The sequence below is a fragment of the Hetaerina americana genome, unplaced genomic scaffold, assembly GCF_022747635.1.
Source record: "Hetaerina americana unplaced genomic scaffold, ioHetAmer1.1.p SCAF_3, whole genome shotgun sequence".
In the NCBI taxonomy this organism is placed as follows: domain Eukaryota; kingdom Metazoa; phylum Arthropoda; class Insecta; order Odonata; family Calopterygidae; genus Hetaerina; species Hetaerina americana.
In genome coordinates this window covers 29,777,911-29,793,964 of record NW_027286874.1, presented here as the reverse complement: position 1 = coordinate 29,793,964, position 16,054 = coordinate 29,777,911, and the positions used below count along the sequence as shown (strand labels likewise).

At 35.8% G+C, this 16,054-nt stretch overlaps 1 protein-coding gene across 3 annotated transcripts in view; it reads right to left on the bottom strand.

The window, feature by feature from the left end:
* Positions 1–16,054, bottom strand: part of Epg5 (ectopic P-granules autophagy protein 5) — an 89,904-nt gene that overhangs the window by 53,023 nt on the left and 20,827 nt on the right. Inside the window, exons 9-14 of one of the 3 annotated variants that reach the window (XM_071587311.1) lie at positions 13,289–13,549; positions 11,011–11,360; positions 9,924–10,067; positions 7,686–7,866; positions 3,136–3,393; positions 126–277 (exon numbers count right to left, since the gene is read on the bottom strand). In XM_071587311.1, coding sequence (XP_071443412.1) covers positions 126–277; positions 3,136–3,393; positions 7,686–7,866; positions 9,924–10,067; positions 11,011–11,360; positions 13,289–13,549 — 1,346 coding nt within the window. The remainder of the gene's footprint in view (positions 1–125; positions 278–3,135; positions 3,394–7,685; positions 7,867–9,923; positions 10,068–11,010; positions 11,361–13,288; positions 13,550–16,054) is intronic. The other 2 variants (XM_071587312.1, XM_071587313.1) reach the window with 2 other exon arrangements.

The window sequence follows — 16,054 nt, the reverse complement described above, 5'->3', positions numbered from 1 at the left end:
AACTGTGTTCCTTTTCATGTAAGGATAATGTCTCCAATCTATTTACTTCTTATTACTAAAACTAAAAATGCAAGGTCCCAAAGATGAAAAATTACGAGGACTGTATTTAAGATATAGGCTCTTACCTGAACAATTTGCTGTAGAGGGAAAAGAAACGGGCCCATATAAGCAGCAATGCAGGATTGCCAAAAGGAGTACCCAATGCTTGTCTTGCCCAGCGATATATACAGAGGTAAGCTGCAGGAAAGGGCAGTACTCCCAGAGTTTGGCATGCATTCTAAGCCATGAAATAAATGATTGTGAAGATTAAAAAATATAATTAATAATAATTTAAGTAACAGAAGATATATTATAATTTATACAATCATATAACTTAATTTTGCAGGATTCGTACAATAAGTATCAGGACTGGTTCGAAAACTCAAAATTTATTGCAGTTATCATTACAATTACTTAATAATCTTCAAAATACATTCCTCCTGAATCGATACACTTAGTTCGGCACGTCTACCACTTGTCAAAAGCCCGCTGGAAGTCAGTTTCCGGAATACTGTTGAGAGCCTTTGTTGTCGCCGCTTGGACTCGAAAGAGTCGAACAGAAATCCTTTGAACTCCTTTTGAGCTATCCTTTGAGGTAATAACGTTGTCCAGAAAATCATCATCTTCCTGGACACAGTACAAAATTTCTTGCAAAATTTCCACCCGCAACAGTTTTTGTTCCTTCCTCAAGACTTTTGGCGCCAGCTTCGCGCACACTTTCCTCATCGCAAGATCCTCTGTTACAATGGTGAGGACGGTTCCGACTGAAAGGCTGGTATCCTCACTGTTAAGGGCCTGTCAAGAGTCTAAAACTTTTTTCACTTTGGCCAGCTGAGCATCAGTTCGAACGGCCGTCGGGTGTCCAACGTGGTGCTTGTCTTGGATGAGTTCCTGGCCTTTCTTAAACATTTTGTGCCACTCAAAAACTATTGTGCAGCTTAAGGCATCATCTGCATAAGCCTGTTTAATGAGTTCAAGGGTCTCCGATGCAGATTTCCCGAGTTTAACGCAAAACTTCACAGCATTGCACCTGAGTAAAGGAAGACTCATACACACATAAAAAATGAGAACAGAAATAAAAAGAACACAGAACGCATTTGCACACATTAAGAAGAAACTGGAACCGTAATCCTAAAAGAAATGTAGATATACAAAGTTATACATCTATTTTTCAAAAAACAATGGAAATTTTAGTTGTACAATATACAGCATTCTGTACCCCACTGCATTACCAAGTAAAGACTACAGCAAAACATGTAAAGCTATATAACTTAATCCATACATAGGATCCTTTTCTGGAATGTCAAAACGGTTTCTTATTTCCTGAAAGTTCAATATACAGGGTGTGGCACTAAATCCGGACAAATGAACCCTTTTTTTAAAATCAAATTTAATTAATAAAATACAAATTAAATGAAAATCCTTTTACATACAAGTAGCGGTATCTGTCAATAGTAACATTACTCAATGTAAGCCCCTTCAGCTGCAATGACTGCCTCCAATCTTGTCCTGAATCAATTGTCCGCAGTCTTTAAAACAACACTCCATATTCGTGAATGCTGATACAATAGTAGTGCGCACAGATGCGACATTAATGTGCCTCATCTTATTGGTAACTCTTACAACTACACTGCATACATACTAGTCGAGGGGTTCACGTCTGGGCTATGCGGAGACCAGAACTCCTTTGGTCAGAACATGTCAATGTTATCTGAGAGCCAGTTATGGACTAAATGACTCGTATGAGCAGGTGCACTGTCCTGTTGAAAGACATAGTGTCTCCCTGAGGCCACAGTTACTATCTATGGTTTCATAACAATCTTGAAAATTTGCAGATAGACTTCTTTAGTAAAAGTTTGTCCCTTTTCAAAGAAATGTGGCAGCATGATATCACCCTCACTGGACACAACACCTAGGACGTGAACACTAGCCAGAAATTTTGTCCAAGCAACAATAGGGACTTCCTCGGGGTCGTAAGTGAGCTAGCGATCATTTCTCCAGTTGATCTTTGAGTCAACAGTAAACATTTTTTCATCAGAAAGGAATCTGATTCGCTTTGCAGCTTCATTTTTTAGAGAACACAATAGCAGGTTGCAGTGAGCAATCCGCTTTGTTTTCGCAGCTTCAGACAGCATCTTTCGCACCTTTATTGGGTAAAACTTGTATTGCAGGTCCTCCTCTACCATCCGACACATTGTTTGCTCACTAACATTCCTTTCTGATGCCAAATTCCTCAGCGATTGCCCTGGGTACTCTGAAATCAGTGTCTGAGCCTTCTCGACGACTGCCACAGTTCATGACACGCATTTCCTTGAATGAGGTTTCCTTGCCAGGTAAGTGAAACCTTCTCAAGACTTCTCCAAAGCATTATACTTAGCCACAATATTGTAAACAGTTGATCTGGGATATCCGAAGAATCGAAATATTTCACTGGGTAAACGCCCAGCGCGAACACTTTTGATAATAGCGGCTCTTCAATTGCACTCCACACATGTACGTAAAATTTTGGCCATTTTGAGATAATGACTGTATACTAGATGCCTATAGCTTTCAAGGACACCAATCACGATCTCCAGCGGAACTACGATGCAGCAGGAAATTCAAAGTGAAATTTGTCCAGATCCAAGCACCGCATCCTGTATATGCAAGCACAACTGCAACATTAATAGAGTATTTTTTCGGAGAAAAATTGTGAATACATTTTTAAAATGCAATTGCCAAGAGTCCAACTTAGCATAACACTAAGAAACAATTATCTTCTACATCAGATTGAAATATTTATTCCAAAGTTTACAGTTAATATTCTATCATCATGTTACAGTGAAATTCTCCAGCATATTAGAAAATAATCTTTGACTTAAAAATGAAACTTGTATTCTTAAGGAGATAGTAAACACATATTTCTGGCATTGAACTTTGGTTCATTATCAGGGTAAAAGGAGGTTTTCACAATTGTTTCATTTCTAAAATAAGTGCTAAATATGCTAATTATATAACTTTCAGCTATGAAATGAAAACCAAGTTGCATAGACAAAACCTCCATATTAATTTATGATGTGGGATTTAAGGGAATGGGGAACTAAGAAGAGGACCAACCTTGATTGTGGTATCCAAAGAAAAGTTCCCCAAGGAAAAAGCAGCTGTTCTATATTCTATTTGGAGTTGGTCCCAAAGGAAACTCTCATGCACTTCCTCCACTTCAAGTGCTGCCAGCACAAACCATGGTAGGTTTGGATATGAGCTTTGAGACATATGTGAAAATGGTCGTGGGGTACCAGGAGCAGGTCCTCGAGCTAGCAAGTTTATAATGGAAGAAAGGGTCCCAGAAGATGCTTGAACATGCAACATGTTCTGCTGTAATAATTTTATAAAAAGGAAATTTGGAATCATAAAGGGAACAACTAATTTATATTGCATAATCAGGCATGTTTTGCAAGATGCATATTTAAATAACAAAAATATATGTTTTCAAAAAGCTGAATGCATGGACGAGGGAGCAATAAGACGCCTAAGATGATAGAAGAGGTGAGCAGAGGCTGTAGTTTAAATGAAAAATAATCACTAATATTAAGAAAACATTTTGTCATAATTTTTACAAAACTATGGCTAATAAATGAAATAAAATTGTATTAAAGTAAATTAATTATTGAATATAATGGCATTAAAAATTCAGTGAAATTAAAGAGAACAATATTTCTTTCACATTTCTTCCTTTACAGTTACATGATAAATAGTTTTTTACAAACACTTAATATGTTTTAATGCAACAATTTCAGAGCGTAAAAATCATTCGCCTTGACTGGGACTCGAACCCAGATCCCTCAATATCCGGTCGAGTGCTTTAGCCACTTAAGCTACCGAGGCGTCCTCTTAAACTCTGAAATTTTGGGGCTTTTAAAAGAACTAGATGTTATGACGAAATACCGTACATACAATGTCACATGCATTCGTAGTCGTGCGCGAGGCGCCACTGTCCACGAGGTTAAAGCCAACTTTAAACACGTATGGTGTTTTCCCTTTGACAAATTCCAAAGAAACTGCGGGAGATGCCGCAACAGTAACTTTTAACGGAGTCATCCGCTAATGTGCATTTTAATGCAACAATTTCAGAGCGTAAAAATCGCTGCATTAAAATGCACATTAGCGGATGACTCCGTTAAAAGTTACTGTTGCGGCATCTCCCGCAGTTTCTTTGGAATTTGTCAAAGGGAAAACACCATACGTGTTTAAAGTTGGCTTTAACCTCGTGGATAGTGGCGCCTCGCGCACAACTACGAATGCATGTGACATTGTATGTACGGTATTTCGTCATAACATCTAGTTCCTTTAAAAGCCCCAAAATTTCAGAGTTTAAGAGGACGCCTCGGTAGCTTAAGTGGCTAAAGCACTCGACCGGATATTGAGGGATCTGGGTTCGAGTCCCAGTCAAGGCAAATGATTTTTACGCTCTGAAATTGTTGCATTAAAATGCACATTAGCGGATGACTCCGTTAAAAGTTACTGTTGCGGCATCTCCCGCAGTTTCTTTGGAATTTGTCAAAGGGAAAACACCATACGTGTTTAAAGTTGGCTTTAACCTCGTGGACAGTGGCGCCTCACGCACGACTACGAATGCATGTGACATTGTATGTATGGTATTTCGTCATAACATCTAGTTCCTTTAAAAGCCCCAAAATTTCAGAGTTTAAGAGGACGCCTCGGTAGCTTAAGTGGCTAAAGCACTCGACCGGATATTGAGGGATCTGGGTTCGAGTCCCAGTCAAGGCGAATGATTTTTACGCTCTGAAATTGTTGCATTAAAATGCACATTAGCGGATGACTCCGTTAAAAGTTACTGTTGCGGCATCTCCCGCAGTTTCTTTGGAACTTAATATGTTCTCTATTTGTTATGCTGTGTTTAGGAATTCTAAATGGTTAATTTTCTAAACAGCTATGAAATAACCAATTATGTACATATGATAGTATCTGATATAATTTTTTGTAGATAATATATGATTTGTACACCATACTTTAGGTAAAGGCAGTAAATAGTTAGCCGTGGAAATTAAATTTTCTGTTTGTGTCATATAAAATCATATAATAGCACATACATGACATTTTGGGGAGTTGTGGGATAGTCATGAAAGGGATGGGCTAAGTGGATTGTGAATGCAGGAGTAGTGGTGGAGGAAGATAGGATCAGATGTCAACTGGAAGAATGAGATGATGTGTGTCTGGTGGATCAATATACGTTAAATCAACATATTTAATAATAGTATTTTGACTCAAATGAAGTTTGGTATATTAGAATGATGCCCACTTTACTTAGATCACAACATTTTGCCTTAAAAAAAATTATAATTTCATGTGAAACAGGGAACTTTAAATTGAATAGATGTTGCGAAAACATCATTTTAGAATTCAAAAATCATTTTTGTGGGATTCAAACCCAGATCTATAGGAATTCCATGTCTGCCCACCAATGGGTTATTTAGTTAAAGTTTCTGTTGTAGCAGCTCAGGTAGTTTCTTAGTATTTACCATTTTAGACACTTTCTAGAAGCTCTATTCTTTTTATTATTCTTAGGGCATAAGTCAAAAAGGGGTCATGTTGGTGGGTGGGTCAAGGTGGAACTGTTGATTTTCTAATTTTAAGTTGGATTTCATATCACAAGTAGCCCTTTTCAAAGTTACGACAGAAGTCGGAAAAATTTCCGACCTAACAAATAAACAAAATATGTTACCCTTCAAATTCTTTTTTATTTTTCAGCATAGTCCCTTTTTAAGTCCACTCTTTTCATTGTCGCTCTAACTTTTTCAACCCTTCCAAATAGTAGTTCACATCTTTCTCTGCAAAATAGAAGTTTGCCTATGTGATAATCTCCTTGTTCAATGAAAACCTCTTGTCCTCAAAGCAAAATGCTAAGGTTAGGTAGCAGGAAAAAGTCACTCGAGTCCAGATCTGGTGAATACAGTGAATGGTCAACCAATTTAAAGTGCAACTCATAAATTTTAGACATGGCAATTGCTAAAACATAAGCACATGTATTGTCCTGATGGAAAAGCACTTTCTTCTCCTTCAAATACGGTAATTTTTTTGCAGTGCCTTCAGCTTGTCAACAAATGTATAATACTCTACGGTTATTGTTCTCTCATCTAGGCATGGCTCTAAGTTTTATTTAAATCAATGAATAGACACAAAACATCTGACTTGCTTTGCTTAAACCACTCCACCCGGAACTTGGAAATGTTCATTCAAATTTTTTTTAGTTCGAAGTGAGGAAAGGCAGCATGCAATGCGTGAATAACTTATGCATGTCCAATTCTTCGGTTATAAATGGAAACACTTTCTTTCATATGCCCATAGCCTCTGCTATCTCTCTAACCTTAACTTGAGAATCATACAATACCATTTGGTGAACTTTTACGACGTTATCAGTTGTTGTCACAGTGTTTGGCCATCCTGAACACTCATTATCAGGCAAGCTGGTATGGCCATGTTCAAATTCAGCTACCCAAAATTTTACGGTCGTGAATGATGCTGCAGAGTCCCTGTATACAGCGTCTAACTCACCTTTGATTTGCATAATCGTATTGCCTTTCAAAAACAAATATTTAATGACAGCTCGATACTCAAATTTTTTCCATTTTCACAAAAACCCTCACAATGACTCACTCAAACGACTGTCAAACAACAACTTAGCATCCATTATGGCTGAAATTTTGATGAATACCTTTCAACACAGGTACAATCACATTTCCCATATTTTGTAGGAGACTGCTGCCATCTTCATATTGAGATCAAAAACTTATCATTCAACCCTCGTCAATGCAAGAACTGCCCTTTTCTGTGAATTATGGCATAAATACACCCTGAAGGACTGTGAGTTATGGGTGACAAGTTTTCAGTAATACTTATTCATATGATACGTGCCAAGTAAAAAATGGAATGGATATTGGAAATCCTTCACATGGATCAACATCCTTGTAGTTGAGACATTTTGAAAAGTTGTTTTTTTTGGCACTGAAAAACCTACAAGGGACAAATCAGAAAATTCAGTGAGAGAGAGAGGAATTTAATTAGAAACAACTTCAATCGAAAGATTTAAAAGAAAAAGGATTGGCTTTATACTCATAGGGGTTTATAAGATACATGAATTTGACTTGCTCTAAGAAATGGGTTATTAAGGTGATGAAAGATAGTTCAGTGAAAGTAAACTTTTGAAAACTAAGAATAAGCCTTCTCAGTAGTATTATAACACTTAGTAGAAAGGCATATTGGCAAATAAAGAGGTCAAAGTGGGAAGATAGGGGAATGTGGGAGAGGAAAAGAGAGGTGAGGGAAAGGGAAATTTGTTCTGTTTTCACATTACATCACACTACAGTAAAGTTATTATTTTCCAGTTATTTTCATAAACTATTTCACTCAGGAAGCCTTGTACAAGTGTTCAGTGCAGAGACTAAAGATTACCTCATGAAACTCTACCAGATCTTAAGGCTTAACAATGGTCTTCATAGATCAAATGACAACTGTTAAACAAAGGTTTACTACTTTTATTCTAAAACTAAACTTACGTAGTTAATGCTTCACTTATGGTGATCTAAAATAAATGGAACTTATATTTTATACTTTTTTACTGCCACTGGTGCTTGGGTAACCAGTCTCACCTTGGTGACTTGGCCAAAAATAGCTAGAGCTTCATCCCATGCTCTGCCACTGGGCTCGAAAAATGCAGATCGGAAAATGAGATCCAAAAGATACAAAGCCTCTTTCTCATTCTTCCAATTTGGTACTTGAAGGATACTTCTCAACCACATAATTACAAACACTGATGTGGTTGTACCAAACCTAAATGGAAAAGAAAATAAGATATGTCAAAATGAAGGCATAAATACAGAATGTAGAAAATAAAATACAAATACATTTTGGAAAAGAAATTTGAATCTAATAACACTTTTATGTACAAGAGATATCAAAGCTTGTCATATTCCAACTGCACTGTCAGAGTTGATTAAAGTAATATTTCACCAAGCTGATTAACAGAAAAAGCATGCGGTTGTAAAATCACTTATGATTATGCACATTTTAATTTATTCTGGAAGTTTTTTGAATGAGTTTTACTGAAGGGATAGGTTATGTCAAATTATTAGCTGGTTACCATGGCATAAAATTCTGGTGACAATTTTAAGAGCAAAATGTGCAATTTTTGTCAGCCAGCATCAAGCATATTTAGTAAAATTTATGGCATAACTCACAAGATAATCTTAATAGGTAAAGCCTAATTAGACGGATTAACCAAACTAGCATTTTATTAAGTAGTAAAATTAGTAACTGCTGCTAAAGAAAGACAATGAATGCTTCAGTAAATTCCATTAGTGGGACTGAAGTTGGTTAAATTTCAAGAAACATAGGGAAGAATAGTGAGAAACCTGGTTTCAGATTACAGTTAAGAAAATAAGTACACCAATAATAGGTCATACATGCAATTTTTAATCGGATTGTGCAATTTTTTTATATTTCCTGATTATCCTGTCATTTTAATATAAATGCCAATTTTGTATCATATATATTTAAAACAATAGACCACAGTGGATTCATTAATCAAAAGACTATGCTTATCAATCCTTAAAGTAAAAATAGTAATGTGATGAAAAAAGAAAAAAACAAGAGTGCTGGGGTTCAGGATGGTGCCATGGCTACTGTACTGACTTGCCACCCTTGGGGTTCAGGTTCATATTCAGTTGGTAGCAGGATTTTTCAGTGTTATCCTGATCCCTTCTTAGGATGGTGGATGTGGAGCATTTCAAGTGGTGTACACCATCCGTCGTATGAATTGTCAAATTGAGGGCCCTACTATGCCAAATGAGTAGGCTAATACCAATGTTCGGTTTCTCTTTACTCTTCCTCAATTTTCCTGAACAACCTACTATTACCAAATTACCCACTTATCCCTAATGGTGCAAATGGCCTAAGCTGCAGGTCACTTCCCCTAATGACTACTACCACCAGTGAAGTGCTGACTATCCTAATTCCCATTCCATGATAAGCATATAATCCATTAGTCATAGCAAAGGGCATTCTATCTCCTTCCATCCAATCCTGCTCCCTCCCTTTCCTCAGCAAAGCTAGAGGTTAACAGCACTCAATCAATTAGAACAATTTTTCCATGTTATGTTCAACCAATTAACACAAAAAAATTATTAGCATTCGAGTGAACTGAAAAAAAAGCCTCAATGTTGAATCTTCGAAACACCGGCCCCATGTTACCATGATCCTAAACTGTGAATGCATCGGTGATAATTCTGAAAACCTTAAGGAAAAGGAGACTGAGAACACAAAATAGCTATAAAAATTAAAACACTCCCTAAATGTTCATTAGAGAAATGTAGTAGACCAATGAGTAGAGATTTGGGCTTTGACCAGATTTCCTGGGTTTGATTATTGGGCATGCCTCCAGGCACCCTTAGCTTCATACAAGCTATGTGAAATTTTGGGCACCAAATCTTCCTGGGAAATCATGGGCGACAAAGGGAAAGGAACTGGCCTCTCAACCCTGATTCATGATTTTCAAATGCCTATGGGCCTAGTACCACGTGAGCTCCACCCTCCTCTATTAATATATCCTTTGGGTTGATAACTGAGGTTTTATTAAAATGTTTAACACATAAGCATGATATAATGCGTGAAGATATAGAGAGAAGTTAGCTGTAGCAAATAATCGGGAACAAGGGAGGTCAGTAGCCTTTTTGTTACCTCTAAGGGATGCTAGAGGTATAGGAAAGAGATAATTAGTGGCTGGGGCTATTCTGACCAATAAATTTGTCATTTTGACTCATTTTGGAGATTATATACCAACACTACAATGTGCCAACTTAAAATGTAGTTTGAGAAACTCTTCAACTCACCTGTATGGCTTTTCTAGAAGTGACACAATCATATGCCCCAGTTGTAACAATGTTGGCCCAGGAAATTCATGAATGATAAGACTTTTTGCCATTTTGACATAAGTGCGATCAGCATAAAGAAGGGCCAGTAATAACTTCTGGAAACTGTCAAATATAAAAAAGTTAATTAATTATAGAAACATACTGTCAAGGCAAAGTCTGTAAACAAATTTGGCTATAGCACGCAACTTCCATGACCTTTTCAAAAACTGTAAAATAATAATGGTGACAATACACTTCTAATAAAATGCTGAGTTACATTGAATTATTTACAATAATCTATTATATCCATTCCTTATTTAATATTCTTTACTCTATTGAGCTAATAGTTACCAATCTTTGAAAATTGCACAAGAAAAGTGCTAAGACTGAGGTAATATCTGAAATCTTAATTTCATTACATTTTGCTTTTATGGTTGTACTCTTGATATGAATAGAGAATTGAAGGCTTAGCCTAATAATTTTGAAAACATCACAAAATTGTAACTGTTTATTGAAATAATAATTATTAGTACATATAACTGCACATTACGTGCCATTCGAACCATCATACAGTACACCTGTAGGTGCTTATGGTAGGAGGCTTAGTAGGATATATGCTGAGGTAAATTTGATGATTTGACTGTGGAGCTTTCCTTTTACCGCATGATTATTTACACAATGAAACTATAAAAATTATGCTGTCCTTCAGTTAAAAAATTGTCAACAAAATTGGCAAAAAGCAACACATAATAGATAAACTAACCACAGCTATGAAATAATGGCATGTGACATCTTTTTCTGGGTCAATCTCTTAACTACTGCTATAATGAGCCATATGATGAAATTAAAATTGAGTGAATATACTGCAAAAGTCAAAAGAGAAATTGATACAATGTCTAGACATGTAATATTTATGAGAAATATCCTGTGGTTCCTATGCACTTATCATCACTTTACCTTTTGCTTAGTTACAATCATTGACCATGCTCATCTGAATATGGTTACTATACAAAAGAAATAAATAGTTTTCTAGCTTAGAGATTCCATAAACCATAAATAAACTCACCTTGGGCAATTGACTAAGTCATCACATTGATCAAAAAATAATGGTAAAATATGATATAAGGCAAAAATAGCTGCAGAGTGCTTTCCATGGGCAACCACATTGGACAGATGAGTAAAGGCGTGCTCCTTTGCTTCATCCCACGTGTGTCCCTGCTGTGTAGCCAAAACAGAAAGTAGAGATGCCAGCGGGTGACCTTCTAGCAATCCACGGGAGAGCACAACATGAAGGATGTCATAATCATTGAAGGCATCTTGGGATCTTGCCTGGCAGTGGTTTCGATCAATGGGATGGATGCAAAGACAACTTACAAGTGACCATGCCCAGGCTGAGGTAACACTCTCAAACCGCATCTAAATGATATGAAAAAGGGAATCAGAGCACAACTTCTGAGCTATAATGAATGGAACTTACAAAATAAGGAACTAATTAATGACAGAGATAAATAATGAATTTAAAATATTTCTCCTTTGGATAACTAAGCTTTGTTGGACATATTAGATAATTTCACACTCTTTTCTAACACTAATTAATTTACCAGGAAATGTTAAAGTCAAGAAAAATTTCATGATGTCCCGAACAATGGTCATCATTTGTGGATGTAAAGCCCCGTTTAAACTCATTTGCCCAATTGTAAATAGTCACAAACACAGTAGCAGATGTGCCATTAACATCATTAAACTTGCCTTGGATCTCTTTTGGCATTAAATCTTTTTAATAGAAGTGTTTAATCACCTTACAAAACTCAATTTTTTCATTTTTCTAAATAAACAAAAGTTTGTTGCTTCAATCGACCATGCAAATGAAACCATGAAATGGATATAGCTGAAACTTTAAGATCAGTTTAGAGAGAGTTGAGGCTTAGTACAAGCAAACCTTTTCTGATACTAAAAGCAACATCTTAGATTTTCTATGGAGTTATTGAATGACCCACATACCTGGTTCTCTTGCACTGGCCTCTAACCACTGCATTAGTTCCTTCTACTTAAGCAGGTGAATTATTGTACCATGAAATGACTCTAAGGCAACACATGCATGAGTATTTTTAAGTTGACCATAATGAAACTCACAAATGTTTACATGTCATTTAAATGTAGCTTATATATGCAAGAATATTCCTCTTTCTTGACAAACATCTAATGCAAGCGGATATGTTTGGGCAGACATACTATCAAGCAAGTGTTTACATATAATGACACTGCAAATGGGCTGACAAATTAGAAACAAGCATAATGGTATGGCCATCTAAATATGTTACCATTTATGACATGAAAAATACAAATCCATCCCCTTTTCAACTGACATTAAAGACATTGCTTCAAAAGGCAACAGTTGAATTCAGTTGGCATACTTCCGGTTGTGGCCACAAAGGCTCATGTATAACCATGACCTACTGATGAAAGTCAGGCCTAGGGACAAGATTTACATGGACGAGAAATTTCATCACATTTATATGCATGCATGAAAACTACATAAGAGTGAAAATATTATCTTGATTTTACATAGCATTAGTTTTTACATTCACCAATAGTTATCATAATCAAACCTAGCAATAAATACTACTAATATACTGTTTTTGTGCCACAAATTATGGGTACAAATGTTTTTTCAGGCAAGCTTTTCAAATGGTGAAATACTTTTTCTGGTTCTGTTATGGTAATAAGCATATCAATTATTACATGGAAAATAAACAGTGCCAGACAAAGAGTTGGTGATTTTTGATTACATAATTTCCTCAGCCTACTTCTTCAACACTTTGATTACTTCTAATTCAAGAATTCCAATTGGTGAGATGATTCATCAATTTCAATTTTTAAGGTGCTCTTTTAAAAAACATTTTACATATTCATAATTCAATGATCTCAGGCTCAATCTTGTGAAATCAATAGTTGAAGAATTAGAAAATTGTAGTTTTCACCAATTTTAATTGTGGTATGACTGGTTTTGTCACACATGTGACGTCATTAGGTACCTAAGACATCTTCAGGTACCAGGATATCATATACGTGATGAAAAAAATCATACCTCAATAAATTTAGGTGAAATCTACTATTTTTTTCTAATTCCTCAAGTATTTTTACACTGTATGTAATCAGTTTATGATTTATTAATTTCTAATAAATTTTGATAAACACCTCTACCATTAATTTTAACTACAACTAAAAAAAGCCAGTTTCATTGCATAAGTAAAGTGGTATATTTAACCAGTGCAAGGGCACTGTGATGAATGAAGAAAGGCAGTACAATCTCATTTCAATACTCTATTAAATAATCAACTTACAGATGACGGTATTCTTCCTTTACTGTCCCATATGAGGCAAGCATCAAGGGCTACTGCAGCAGTTGAAATGGTCACATCTAATGGCATAGGGCCTACGTTACCACATCCTCTCCATGGCAATGCCAACAAAATATTCCGTGCAATAGTACTCTTAATAGTTTGTGGGTCATGGGATAGAATCCATGAAAATATTAATTTTAAATCAGCCATTGAAGGTTGCCAAAGATGAGTTGGAAGAGAAGAGAAGAGTTCTAATGCTGCCTAAAAAAATAAATTTATAAAATATATGAAAAATAATAAATAATATTGTATGGTAACATTTAAAACTGTTCTGTACAATAATACTATTCACAAAAAAGTAATAAAATCTTGTCCCTATTTATTTCTGATTTATGATCCTGTAAAAAAAAGTAAATTGTGCTGGAAAAGTCCACAATTAAATGCAACTGGAAGAATATTGTAACTTAATTAGTTGGTAAAGTTCTGTAGAACACCTTTCAAATTCTCTCCAATGAACAGGTGCATATACTACGTCGGTGCTTATTCTTTGAAAACTGAGAGACATTCGGATTCATACAAAATATGTTGCCTTTTAGCCAAGCAACCTGCCATAGCTGTCTGTACCCCAGGGTCAAAGTGCAGCTGGAACAAGATATGCATTTTTTGAGTGGAACAACCATCTGATTGGTAATTAACTCATTTTAGAACCCCATTGGAATGGAAAGTTAATTCATTTTGGCATATTTTGAAGCCTTCATTGAAACATGCATGACATGTCATTGCCAGCATTGAGTAGGTGACATGCCTGACACTAATTGCCCTCTAGCACATGACCCTCCTGGACACTATTTACCAGTGTCATTGAATACCAGAAGTATGAACATTGGCAAGCACTGGTTGATAATTTACTAAATGCTTAAAAATAATGTATACACTTTCAGTAAATGATTTAATTTCAGTTACTCTGGAATCAATTATTAACACTTCTGAAGCTACTAGGAGCCTTTTGCATTATCTTCCTCCTCCATATGCACTTTACCGTGGCGACATGAAAACAACAAATTTTGCATCAGTTTTTGATTTTAAATTTCAATTGAGAAATGGTGCTAATGTGCGCAATGCCAAAGCTTTGAACTGATGTACCAACACTACTGGCCTGGAATATGATGAATGCAATTTTTCAAAATTACCAGCTCTGTAAAAGGAAGTGAGCTAGAGGTGCCATCAGGAAAGACCATGAAATATGCCAAACTTCCTCGAATACAAGAAGGCGGTGCAATTGAAACAGTGAAATGATTTTACAAGAAAAGGATACATCTTTACAGACATAAGAATGACCTTTCTACAGTGACTACAAATGCAAGTCCAAAAAGAGAAATGAATATGAAAATAATTTAGACAAACTACTCACCACTCAAAAAAGAAAGAGATTGAATTGGAAGATCTTGAATAAAAAGAAAGATATGCTAAGAAAATGAAGGACCAAAAGTCATGGAAAGTACAGAGACTTAATGCATTAGATCAATGTGGACTTTGTAAATACACAATGGTACGTCCTGATGGTAATATGTGCAGGGAGTTATTAAAAAAGACGAGAAAGATGGGATGAGAAATTAGGGAAAAAAAGAATGAAAATTGATGTGGAGAAGGTCAAATTATAGGGTAAGAGCAGAAGAAGTCCAGTTTTCTAACTTTTTCAAAAAGTTTTTTACTTCAATTTGCTTTGCCTCTCCTATTTACATGAGAGACAAGTGGCCAAGAATTTACAGGTTGTAAATGGCAATGCAGAATGGTATATAAGGCTCATGGAAGGTTCATAGAACATTAACTCAAAAGAAATATTAATTCCATAATCTCATAGTTATAGGAAATGCATGCCAAAAAAGAGCATTAGTTGCAAATTAAGGTTCATCAAACCCCAAACTTCAAATAAGTATGTTTGTTTCCTCATTAGAAAGGTTGTTGTTTTTCAATTACCTGATACAATAATGGTCAAATTTAATTATTTCTATGATAATAGAATAAAAAACTCTGCATATCATGTAGTCAAGCTGCTATTGCTTATTTCAAGAAACTGCTGGAGATGCTGCAGCAGTAACTTTTAAAAAAGTCATCTGCTAATATGCATTTCAATGCAACAATTTCAGAGGGTAAAAATCATTCGCCTTGACCAGGATTTGAACCCAGATTGGAATTTGTCAAAGGTAAACACAGCCTAAGTGTTTGAAGTTGGCTTTAACCTCGTGGACTGTGGCATGTCGCACACAACTACAAATGCCTGTGACATTGTATGCATGGCATTTCATCACAACATCTTGTTCCTTATAATCCCCAAAAATTACAGAGCTTAAGAGAACACCTTGATAGCTTAACTGGCTGAAGCACTTGGCTTAACATTGAGGGATCCATGTTCAAATCCCAGTCAAGGTGAATGTTTTTTACACACAGAAATCATTGCATTTAACTGCAATTGCTTATTTACCCAGCCATGGTATCAATAAATTGTGTCATTCTAAGCCCTTGTGTTCATAATCAGGTACCCACAATGGTATATTTGTTTATGAAACTAATGCAAAAATTAGAATCGTGGAAGTGGAATTTCTGTCAGTTTTTTGAAGGAGAAAATTATCAGAACATTTTTTACCAATTTTTCTTAAAATTACAAGCTGCCAAAGCTTGCAACATTTCAGCCATTTCCAAGGTACCTGGTTACCCTCAATACAAAATAATACAATTGTGTTTTAATTTGGATTATTCTTTATGGAA